The following is a 12682-nucleotide window of genomic DNA, read 5'->3' as shown; positions in this document are numbered from 1 at the left end:
AGTGATGTTATATTCAAAACTTTTTAAAGTTTGGGGAAAATAAGGAAAATGATGCTGCTGGTTGGTTACTCTTAATATCTCTGGATAAATTGATAAAGGATAGGAATGAGCTCCATGATGAAATTAACCAACTTTAGAATATATGGTGAAGGATGACAATGAATGTGGTGATAAAAGTTGATGGGCTCCAGATGTGAATGAACAGTCTAAAGGTTTCTAAGTGTGCCCTGGAAGGGAATCTTCTCTTCAGCAGCCACAGAGGTCGAGTTACAGAAAATCAAACTGAAACCCTCGTAAGGTTGGCTGAACTGCAGCAAAAATTCAAGTTTCAACCTCAGTGGTGTCAGTTGTTAGAAAGGAAGGGCATTTATTGGTAAAGATTTGGATCCTGTAACTTGGGATGGGGATGTGTGGGAGGACCCTATTGAAGCTGAGAGCTTTGAACCCTCAGATTCTCAAGGGTTTATCTCACCTGAGAAAGTAGTACCCTCAGCCCCACCACTTGCAATAGCTCATGCTGGCCTGGAGCTTGTGACCTCCTTGCTACCTTCTTGGGTGCTGTGATTACAGTCCATTGTGTCACCATGCCTAGCTACTTTTGGTTTTGTTTTGCTTTTTAATTCTTTTAACTTTTATTGGTTCTTTGTGGATTTCACATCCTGCATTCCAATCACACTTAGCTCCTTGCCCCCTTGAATCTGCCCCCTGCCCTTGCAGCTCCCCCCAGCCCAAACAAAACCAAATTTAAAAGAAAAACTGTAGTGGGTCAAGCTGTTCCAGCTTTGACCTGGAAGTACTGCCCCCAGTGAGGCATCCGGTAACTGTCATGCCTACCTATGACCTGCCCCTGAAGCGAGGCCAAGACAGGAGCCCTTAAGACCCAAGATCTGGATGTGCTGGCTCTCTTGATTCCTGGTAATCCTGGATTCTGGATGGTAGACTGAACAGAGTTCTCCAGAGAACACAGCTGGACTGCACTTCACCTTTCCCGGATCCTGTTACCAACCCCTTTACTAACTGTAAGGTACCCCCCAAAATAAAGCTTTTTAACTATGTGGAGTTGCCTTAATAAATTCCACATTAAAAAACCCAAAACTAAAACAAACATAAGTAAATAAAGAAGAAAAATCTCCTTATGGAATCTGTAGTGTGACCAGTTGAGTCACACAGTTTATTTACCCTTTAGTCTGTTCATCTTTACTTGCAAATGTTCATCGCCAGGAGTCATTGGTCTGGCTTGAGGCCTCTGGCTTCTGCTAAGACACTAATAATGGACTCTCACTGGCGCTAGTCTTGGATATCCTGTTGTTGTCCTGTGTCATGGAGCTCCTGCTATTTTGGATCTGTAGGTTCATCCCTTTCACATGCTCCAATAGTTTATAGATTCAGTGGTTATTGGGGTGGACCAACTTATAGCCCTAGTTCTGGGCCTGGGTGGTAGCTGGGTTGGTCAGCATTCCAGCTCTCCCTCATCATCACTAACCAGAGAAGCTCTCCAGCACTGCCTTGGCTAGCTCACCTAATGTAGCTTGCAGCAAGAAGCAGGGCCAGTTTTCCCCTCAGGTCCCCAGATCCAGCCCACTCAGACTCACACCACCAGGGCCAGCCCTACTGTTTTCCCTGGGTGCTCACTCCAGATTGTTGTAGGGGACATCCGAGGTGTGGGGTAGGGGGGTCAGCCTACCTGCTCTCACACCCTCAGAGCTGTCTCATCTGCACCCCTGACATCAGAGTCAGCTCTAGTGTCCTGCGTAGAAGAGGGGTACAGGGCCAGCTCTCCTGTGTGCTGCAGCTGGAGTTCCAGATCTTGTTCCTGTCCTTAGGGATATTGTGATATAAACACAGTAATCCCATTTACACACATAGTAGCACAAGAGATAACATGTGCTGATAGTGGATGTCCCTTCTTGTTACTTACGTTTCATTTTCTTTTTCAGTAAGTTATGAATCATTTTAATGCTTGTATTGCTGTTTTTGAAATAAAGTTTGTCAAAAATTGTAAACAAACAGCTTGATGAATGTACCAAAGTGAATAAGCGAACATAACCACCACCAACACTGAGAAGTAGATTATTACGTGTTCTCATTAGTCTTATTACGCCATTCTTCCACCTCCTCTTCTTCCTCCTTTGTGTAACCTGATTCCTCACTTTTAACACTTTTACCTATTTTACAATTTTTATTATGCTTAATTATATATGAGCCCATACTTTTCATTTATCATTAAGGTTATGAAGCTTTTCTCATGTTCTTGCATATTATTTTGTAGTTTGGACATTTTCATTATTCCATTGTATGAATAGTTTACTAGTTTTTTGGGGGTTTTTTTTTTTTTTTTTTGGTTTTTCGAGACAGGGTTTCTCTGTGTAGCTTTGCGCCTTTCCTGGAACTCACTTGGTAGCCCAGGCTGGCCTCGAACTCACAGAGATCCGCCTGGCTCTGCCTCTTGAGTGCTGGGATTAAAGGCGTGCGCCACCACCGCCTGGCTAGTTTACTAGTTTTTATCCTCTTTGTTGCTGAAGAGCTGTTGCCTTTTGATTTTAGAGTAGTTTAAATTGTCCAGCTATGAAAATTCTTTGATGCATCTATGTCCATGACTGTTGGAGTAAGCTTTGGGGCCCCAAGGCATGCCTGTAGGTTTAGTATGATGTGTTTTGTAATGTGCATTCAACTTCAGGAGATACTGATAGGCAGCTCTGTACACTGGCTGTGGGTCTCACCGCAGCACTCTCTCCTGAGTGTTCCTTGTGGCTCTTACATTCTCTCTAAGACTTGGTCATTCCTGTTTAACATTCATGACATTTAGTCATTTTCTTTTTTATAAATATGAAGAAAATATGTTCTTATTTTGTTGCTTCCTAAGTTTATATAGTATTATACTATAGCATATTTGTATTCAGTAACAGTAGTTAGTGTTAATTTTTAGTGGCATGTTGCATTTGTAAATTTGACTGTTACTTCTGACTTCTGGAGAATAGTATCATTGCAAATATGTATGTTTGGCAGAGAGAAACTTAATTTTAGACATTTATTTACAATCAAATATCATTTGCTGCTAGATAAGCTGCTTGATGACAAAGTTTCATGTTAGTTTTATAAACATTCTTGGGACACGTTTAAAAATATTTATTGATAGGAATGTAACAATTTTATTTGTATTGGGAGGTCTTGATGGTTAGAAGTTGCAGTCTGTTGTGGCTTGGCAGTTCTCTCCAAAGCTTGACAACGTGAGGTACTCACTTCCCAGTGAGACTTACTGCTTTCTACCTGTACTTATCTATACAATGTCTCTAGGCCCAGAGGACTGACCTTATAGGACTGACCTTGTCTGAAAGCTGTCTCTAAGCCTGGGTGCCTGATTTATCTCTAGCATGGCCCTTGGCACAGTTTCCTGCTAGAAGCCTTCCCCCTGCTGCCCATATGTTAACTAAGACTTGTACTAGGAGCTCTTCTATAGGACCCTACTGCCACATATGAAGACTTATGACAGGACCATGCTACTTAATGCAAATTAGAACTTGTTCCCAGGCTTCCCAATCCTATATATTTCCTATATTCTGGAATAAAGTTGAGCTGATTCCATCGTATCCACAGTAGTCCAAACCCTGTTGCCCTGCTTCAGCTCCCCCCTTGCTGATGGGCCAATGATGCCCAAGGAAGGAGAACCACAGATTTGGACTGTGAATAAATAGAATTTTAATTTTTAAAAATCTTTTAGAGAACTAGAAGGAACACTAAACGTTTTGGGAGCAAATCCACAATGAAGAGGTGTTTGAATGCTTTGAGTACGATGTTGATTTATTGATTTTTATGTGGGAAAAGTGTCTTTTTGTAGTGGGAAAGTTTGAGATGAGAGTATGGAATTGAGATAATGTCATGGGGGGTAGAAAGGTGTGGAGACAAGAATACATGTTTCTACTAGAAACTGAGATGCTTGAAATGTGAAACCCCCTAACCTGGGAAGATGTGAGCAATAATATAGAAGGCATCTTTAAATTGCAGCCTTAATTGAATGAACAGTTTTCTAAGTAAACAAGATTTTGAAGTTTGTCTTTCAGGGATGGGCTCTGGGATCAAACCCAAGCCCTCAATGTGCTAAGCAGTTACTCTATTAGAGATCATCCCTACGCTAAGGAGTGCTGTTCATAAGTATTGGTATTTTTGTTGTATATTGCATGTTAGGCTATCAGTTTAGTTTTTTTCCCCACTGCAAGCAAGAATTATGTTCTTTTTAGTACTGTTTTTCACTATTTTTTTGTTTTTGTTGTTAAATGCTCGTTTTTGTTGTTGTTGTTAAATGTATTTGTGCATAGAAATACACCCAAAAGAAAGAGCTTCTGAAAAAGATATATTTTTGATTCCTCTATTGCACTAAATAACTTGAATAGTTTTTTCCTACTGTTACATCATATGTTAGTCTTTGTCTCCCACTTCCTTTACTTTCACTTGTAACCACACACTGCACTGCTGGGCTAAATTATCTTTTAGGACCTGCCGTTTCTTGTCTGAAATTTTAAAAAATTGTTACTGGTTTATATAGACAAAAACACTCATTGCAAATGTCTAGCTCAGTGAGCTCTTACAAATGGGGCGCCATGTTTCTACTGTAGTGTAGAAATACCCTGGCTTGGTGATGACCCTTTGCTGTTTATCTGTTGGTCCTTCTCCAAGCACTGTTTTGGTTTCTGTTTATCATTCTGCTGAATATTTTTTAAATTAGGCCACTCTAATAGCATAAATCACTTTTTTCTTGATTACTTCTTTAGTAACTATCTATAGACTCTTCATATATTGGAAAATGTGTTCAGGAACAATATAATTTCTTCATGCCCGAGCATAGCTCTGCAATATAACACTGAAACAGACTATCTGCCTACAATAGCTGGCTGATGTAGAAACAGCTTTTTATCTCTTGAATTTTGCATGTTCTATTCTTCAAGGAACATTCAATTAGTTCCATCTCTTAACATATGGAAAATGTAAAATACACATTCAGAATCATTCTTTTCCCAGATGTTATTTGACAGGAAGCTTTTTGGTCCCTCAGTTCTTAGCTCAAAATTCAAAGAATTCTATGTGGTACAAATTTCTGAATACTTGGACTCCTGGGGACAGTCTTTATTTTGTGAAGCATGTCCTCTTTGCTGTAATGTGCTTTACACTTAGCAAAGAGTAGTTTGAATTAGTCCTAAAACATTCATACAAAACTAAATGTTTTAATTTTACTATATATAGATGTAAGGTAAATTTTACTGTAAATCTTTCTTGGCAAATTTTGGGTCCTTTGGTTTTGGTGTCAAAATGATGAGTGTTTTTAAAATGTAATACACTAATTTTTTTTAGCCTAATTTTAGCATCTCAACAATGTTATTTTCTCAGTGGGCAGAATAACATTGAAACAATTTCAAAAAACAATTTTTATACTACTGAGGGGCTTAGTAAATGTACTAGTAAAAAATCAAATTGACAATAAAAATATTGACAATTAACTCATGGCCTAATACAAGAGCAGATGGAATGTCTTACATGAGTTCTAGTTCATTAAGCAAATGGCGACTTTATTTTCAAGTCCTTTTAGTTCAGGGAACTGAAGTGGCAAAATTGTGATATAAATGAAGCCACTTATTAATGATCTGAAGTAAACTATAGAAACAGAATACTAGCAGGCTTCTTCAAACATGGTAGCACAGTGTTCTTATGTCTAAATTTTGATTTTAGAATTTGACTGCTATCACGTTATTATTTCTGAAAGAGTGAGTTTACTATAAGAACATATTGGGGCCAGGTGTGGGGAAGTCTAGAGAGATGACTAAGAAAAACACTTGCTGCTTCTGCAGAGGACCCAGGTTTGTTTCCCAGTACCTACATAGTGAACTACAACTATCCATCACTCCAGCTTCAAGGAATCTTAACATCCTCTTCTGGCTTTGATGGGAGACTAAGCATGGATATGGTGCACATACATACATACAGACGAAATACTCATATGTATAAAATAAACCTTTAAAAAGAAAGAAAATACTTGTAGAGTCATCTAAGTTCATGGTGAGGTACATTGCCAGATTTGGGGTCCATTATATTTGAATAGTATAGTTTGTAGCTCTTAGTACAGATAATAAAGTAGTTTCTTTGTATTTTGATGTGCTATGGTTTTAGGTTGGAAGAACTGCTTTAGTTATAGAATTTGTAGTACTGCATGCTTTAGATTTGCATTGCTTGGTCTGTTTCATTTCTATGGGCTAATTGATATTTTTGTAAAAGAAAACTAAAATTATTCAGTTGCCACAGTTCATTTCAAAATGATAACAATGCCATCTGTAATGGTACATTAGGTCATATTGTTGAGTTTGTACTTTGCATTTGTTAGATCATATTCGTCATTTGCAGTCTAAAATAATATTGGCATCCATCACTTATAGTGACATCAGAGCTGAAGTAGAAGCATATTAAGATAATAAGAACAGTTAACTCTTGCAAAGGAAAGCACAATTGAATGACTTACTGTCACCAGTTTCTGTGATGTCACCTATTGGGAAGAGAAGTTTTGGTTTTGATAGATTACCTCATTTATTCTTTGAATTATTCAGGTGCAGATGTATTTCCTAATATGACATCATTACAGTGGAAGAAGTTTTTTTTTTCTGTCCTAATATGCTTTTAAAAGATGCAAACAATTCATTATATAATGTCAGATGTCTACTGTGAAGCTTACGTGAATACTCTGACCTATGTCCTGCTTTGAGTCCCTGATCTCCTACTGTTGTGTGTGTCAACTAAATTTTATAAATGATGTATAAATATTTAATGCATAAAGTAGTTTATCTATAGCAGATACTAAACAACAGTTTTTTGAACTTAATATCAATAGTAGCATATTCCATATCTGAAGAGCCTTAACACTGATGGCATGCTAGAGTAAAGCCTGATTTTTAATTTTATTTCCTCTTAAATTTTCTACCCTTTCTTGTCTCTTTTCAGATAAGCATTATTTCTGACATGTGCTACTTTAACAGCATTGCTCTCATTATGAGACATTTTTATGATTCACCTATAATTTGCCAGACAAATATACTCAGCTTTAAATAATTGTCTAAAATATGCTTGGAGAAATATACTTTTGAATTGACTGCTGTCCTTAGTGAACAAGTTGACATCCTGGGATATTTTAAACATTTTTTATTTGAGCTGTATGGAAGCATCCAAAAGTATTTTTTATTGATATAATTGATAATTAATCTTTGTGACTTTTTCTCTATTTTTGTTTGTTTGTATTTCTTTTAGATGCTCGTGACCACACCAGAAAAATGGGATGTAGTAACAAGAAAGAGTGTTGGGGATGTTGCTCTTTCTCAAATTGTAAAACTCCTGATTCTTGATGAAGTTCACTTGCTTCATGAAGACCGGGGCCCAGTTCTGGAAAGCATAGTTGCAAGGACCTTACGACAGGTAAGAGGCAGTTATCAACTTACAAGCTTCACTGGCCTCTGTCTCACTTTTGTCCATTCCAGCTTCCTCCTACTTACACCCCAGTTCTTTTCGCTGAAGTTTGAACTTTTTTCCTTTCCCTAAGAGACACCCAGTCTCTTCTGCCACCATCAGTATCATAGCTGTCATTACACCCTTTTCCTCTCAAGTCCCTTGCCCTTCCCTTGGACACCAATCTCTTCACTCTATAAATTGCTCCTTTTTTGTTTTCTGTCTTAACTTTTCCTGTTCAAGGGCACTTTCTCTTCAGCTTAAAAGTTGCATTTAACTTCACTAAAAAAATTTCCTTCAAATGCTTCACCAAGTTTTATTTTTCTACTTAACTTCTGGAAATACTGATCTGTATTGGCCCCATCACTTTTGTTTTCCATCTATGATGGGATGTTGATTGCTTGAACATAAGCATAAATAAAATGTTTTTACAGGCTCACCAGTTACTAAAAGGTTATTCTTGAGCCTTTATTTTAAACTTCTGATATTACTAAATATTGATATTTGATACTGCTTATCAAACCATCTTTTAGATTCGAGCTCCTTACCTGTGGCTCCATGATACACCCTATCTTGACTCTCCACTTGAACTTTGTTTTATTAGTGTGTACTAGTTGTATCAAGTAATGGGTTTTATTATGGTGTCTTATATGTATACATAAAGTTCTTTGAACATAATTATGGTTGCATTGCTCACAATTATCACCTCCTTCCTTATTGCCACTGGTTCCCTTCCTGTGTTCTAATTCTACTTCATTTTCTTTTTTATATCTGCTTATTTGCTTTTTTTTTCTTCAGGATTTCTTGATGATTTCTTGATGATCTCTTACTTTCATCCTTGAAATGTCTATATTCTCTAAGACTCACATTTGCCTTAGTATTTTTATATCCTAAATATTTACCCTTGGAAAGCAACACTTATGGGAAGAAAAAGTGTGCAATATATATTTACATTCATTCATTGTGTCATTTAATGAACTTTATTAAATTCAGACCATGTACTGGCTAAACACTTCCAAGTACTATGAATTTAGTAGTCAGTAAAATAAAGTTCTTGGCATAGAGTGAGGTGCATGTCTGTGAGAGCAGTTGCAGGAAGCTCCAGTGTGGTTTTTACAGTGAAGATGGGTTTGGAGGAGTATTTATGACTGTCACATTTTAACGTGTCAGTATATAAATTATAAATGTACACACATGAATACACCTACAAAAAGTAAAAAGACTTGAAATTTTCAGTGTGATTTATCAAATCAGATAATATCTAATGCATAACTTCAACGACACGTGTAGTTACGACCCAGAAGACCCACGAAAGGTCTGTAACTGCTGCTCTCTGCACAACCTCTCTTCCTCCAGCCCCTGTTTTCTGCTCCAGATTTTACATCCAAGGTCTTTTACATCAGAGAGAATGATTTTTATTCTGATTTCTTTTTTTTTAATTTATGCTTTGATATTAGAGAATTGGTAACTTTTCCAGGAAGCCATGACGCATGAATCCATACAGTCCACATTTATTTTCAGCTATTCACCTTGAGAGTCCATCAACGTAAACTATTCCACAGATAAGGGCTTTCTTACAATTGTAGAGGTGTAGAGACCAAGTAATATTTATACATTTGTTAGAGGAGTGTGGTTATGTGTTGGCACGGAATTTAACTAGCCTGACTCTAGCTTCTTACAGCAGCAGGAAATGGAAAGTGGCATTGTTATCAGTCCTTCCTATGGCTGCATATGCTGCATCATGTGGGTTGTTTTACTACACATGGTTTGTTTCAGAGAACATATAACATATTCTACGCTTCCCTTGTCATCCTCATAATGTTACCATTTTTCAGTTGTTTCTCATACTTTTCTCATTTATAGTCCTAAGAAAAACTTCCAGATATTAAAAATTATTAAAGTCTGGTCATCTCACTTTAACTTATACAAAATCTGTCAGCTACTGTGGGTTCTAGCCATTTGAAACTATTTTATTTTTCCCTATTTCTTTATAGCACATTATTAACCCAAACTTACTTGAGGTGAAGTGGGGGTTTTTCCTGTGTGCAATTAATTAAGGCTTCTAAATGCAAGTTATGCAACTACTTCATTCTTGGTCATTTTGTGCAAATATTTATTAAAAACACACTGTTCGTTTGAACATGTCACATACTTCTTGTATATTTAAAATCATCATTCTGTTTCCTACATGCTAAAAGGCAATGTCTGAAATAAAGGAGTAAGTTTTACATACTGCTGTATGAAGAGTTTCTTATAGTAAATTATACACATGTCTGTTTCCTCTGCTTGCACTTTGCATGTTTTTAGCATTTATCAATCTTTATCATACAGCTAGGTACAACTCATTTTTATTTTCTGTATTTATCACTAGATTTTAATGTCCTTGATATAAATGTATCTTTGAATCTCATGTCTTACCAAAGTGCTAATGTAGTGCTCATTACTATTTGTATTAAAAAGCACATTTCTGTTTGTTCCTTGTGCTTACCAGAGGTTCCCAGTAGATGGTAGTGTTTCACATCATATGCAGCCATGATTCCTGGTAATGTGAATGATACAGGGAGCTGTGTCAGCGCGGTGTAGCTTCTGTTTATGGTCAGAAATTACATTGTAGATTAGGAATTGCATTCACAGCACACTTGACATCATGGGGAGATAAGATAGATATGTAAGTGATTATAAATTGTTGTACTTAACAATATTAAACTAATATTGCTTCTTAACTTTGTTCCACAAGGAGACGACTGTACAAGCTTAGACTTCATGAGATAGTTTTCAGAAAAGTTTACTCTGGAAAGTCTTGAGTTCTATTATCAGCATGTCTCCCTACCACCCAAAAAAGTTAATTCTCTAGTTTCTGGGCTAAAGATAAAGAAGAATCTGCAAAACAGGTTTTTGTAGTACTCAGCAATACATGTTTCATTACTCTGTGTGATGTTTGGAATTCTTTAATTTGGGTCAAATTTAATTTGTTTTTACTGTTTTATATAAGATTACTTTAGTGAAACCAAATTCCTATATATCTCTTTCTCTGTATGTGTGTGCAACAATTTCCACCCTGCTCCATCTAGATTTGATTCTCCCATTTATGCTTCAAGTAGTCTCTACAGGTGTGAGCCTGTGCCAAACTAACTACTGCATCACCTAATTATGATGGATCATGCAGTCACCCAGTGTAGGTGGCTGGATGGTTCTGGAACCATGAAGTGATCACAATAGCTTGTTTGCTTATTTCACTGAATCTCCAAGACTGAAAAAATTTATCAATGTTTACTTTGATAATAACATCATAGCCTTATAGTGAATGTGTCTTAATTATCAAGTATATGGACGTCTTTGGCCATCCTTTGGTTTTAGTGTTTTATGTATATTACAATATTAGAATACAATCAGAATATGACCTTTTTAAAATTTTTGATTCATGGAATTTTATTTATCTATTTATTTAGGTAATACCAATGACCAAACCCAAGGCCTGATGCATACCAGGTCAGCCCTCCACCAAGGAACTAAGTTTCCAGCCCCAGTTTTTGAAATTTATTGTATTTTCTCATTGTTACAAACCTTTTGTAGCTATTTAGTGTCAATTCCATGAGTTTTAATGATAGTAGGTAAAGAATATGATGTGTGTATGCGTACGTGTGGTGTGTGTGTGTGTGTGTGTGTGTGTGTGTGTGTGTAGGGGATTAAATACATGGTCTTATGCTTGTTAGGCAAGTGTTCTACCACTGAGTCACATATCCAAGGCCTACATCTATTATGTGTAGAGATTTATATGAAAAGACCTTCTGTTGACTCTCTGACCTCACATCCATTTGCTGTACTATAGTTTTTAGCAGCTCATATGGATAGGATACATGATGGTCCTTTTGGTTAATTTACATAAATCTTATTTAATTAAATAACTTTCGATTGAAATTACCCATACAGGTTGAATCCACACAGAGTATGATAAGAATTCTCGGGCTGTCTGCAACCTTACCCAACTACCTTGATGTTGCTACATTTTTGCATGTTAACCCTTACATTGGACTTTTTTATTTTGATGGCCGTTTTCGACCCGTACCTCTTGGACAGACATTTTTAGGTATTAAAAGTGCAAATAAGGTAAGAGCTTGTTTTAATAGACTGTTAAAAGAAATATTTTTGTTGGCTTGCTTTTGAATACTTGCTTTTGAATCGAGATTAAATACTACCAAGTGCTACTTTCGTAGCATACACGTATGGCTTCAAACAATCAGGCACACTTCTCAGTTTAGGTGGTAGAACTCTTCCTGCAGAAGGGTTCTTATGGTAGCTTACAGTATTAACAACATGTGTTTTGTATTTTCAGCTGTTAAAAGTTTCACAGAGTTATTTTTATTTAATTGAAGGACATTGTAAAATAAAAGCTAATTAAATCAGTAATATATATTTGATATAATGTTCATTTAAAATAAGGAATAAGGCTTTCAGATTCAAAAGTGATTTCATGGTAGTAACCAATGGGGGAGAGTTGTGCTTAAGAAAATAGGTTTTAATTATTACATTAACTATGTATATAAAGAATATTTCTAGCATTCTCTATAGTGATTTAAAAATAGTCATTCCTTTAATGGTACCACCATATGCCATTTGTACTATTAGTATTTCTTATTCCAGTTTTATAACCATGTAGTAAAACTTTACTTAAAAATTATTCTGTTCAATTCTTATTCCTCCTTAGAAGAAATAGCTTTAGGATAATCACAGTCCTTTTGACCTCTTTTTATAAAAGAGAACAGATTGGAATTGAATAATGTTTGGTCAAACTTGGCCCTTCATTAATTACATTGTTTTCTAAAAATAAGTTTTTTCTTAAAACAGCCATTTTTGCCTCATACTGTTGGAATGTTGGAAGAATACTCAGTAAATGTTTTTTATAATACTTAATTACGTGCCGCCGAGTGCCCGAGCCTGAGGAGGCCAGGGTTGTTGGATCATCCCAGATCTGGAGTCACAGTGGTGCTGAGAATTAAACTTGGGTCCTCAACAAGAACAGTGAACCACTAAGAACCTTAATCACTAAACAATCTTTCTGGCTCCAGTATTCAGTTATTGTTATTAGAACAAATAATGTGCAGCAGCAACATGGTGGAAAGGTCAGGTATTAGGGCTGGACACGTGGCTCAGTGGGTAAAGGGCTTGCTGCAAGCTAGTGTCTACACCCACATAAATGCCAGGTAAG

General features: G+C 36.5%; 1 protein-coding gene across 3 annotated transcripts in view; it reads left to right on the top strand.

The window, feature by feature from the left end:
* Ascc3 (activating signal cointegrator 1 complex subunit 3) overlaps positions 1-12682 on the top strand; it is a 342822-nt gene that overhangs the window by 126766 nt on the left and 203374 nt on the right. For all 3 annotated transcript variants that reach the window (XM_059272425.1, XM_059272426.1, XM_059272427.1), the window contains exons 11-12: positions 7282-7446; positions 11407-11583. In XM_059272425.1, the coding sequence (XP_059128408.1) occupies positions 7282-7446; positions 11407-11583 (342 nt within the window). The remainder of the gene's footprint in view (positions 1-7281; positions 7447-11406; positions 11584-12682) is intronic.

The sequence above is a fragment of the Peromyscus eremicus genome, chromosome 8b, assembly GCF_949786415.1.
Source record: "Peromyscus eremicus chromosome 8b, PerEre_H2_v1, whole genome shotgun sequence".
NCBI classification, from domain to species: domain Eukaryota; kingdom Metazoa; phylum Chordata; class Mammalia; order Rodentia; family Cricetidae; genus Peromyscus; species Peromyscus eremicus.
This window is presented reverse-complemented; position numbering and strand designations above follow the sequence as displayed.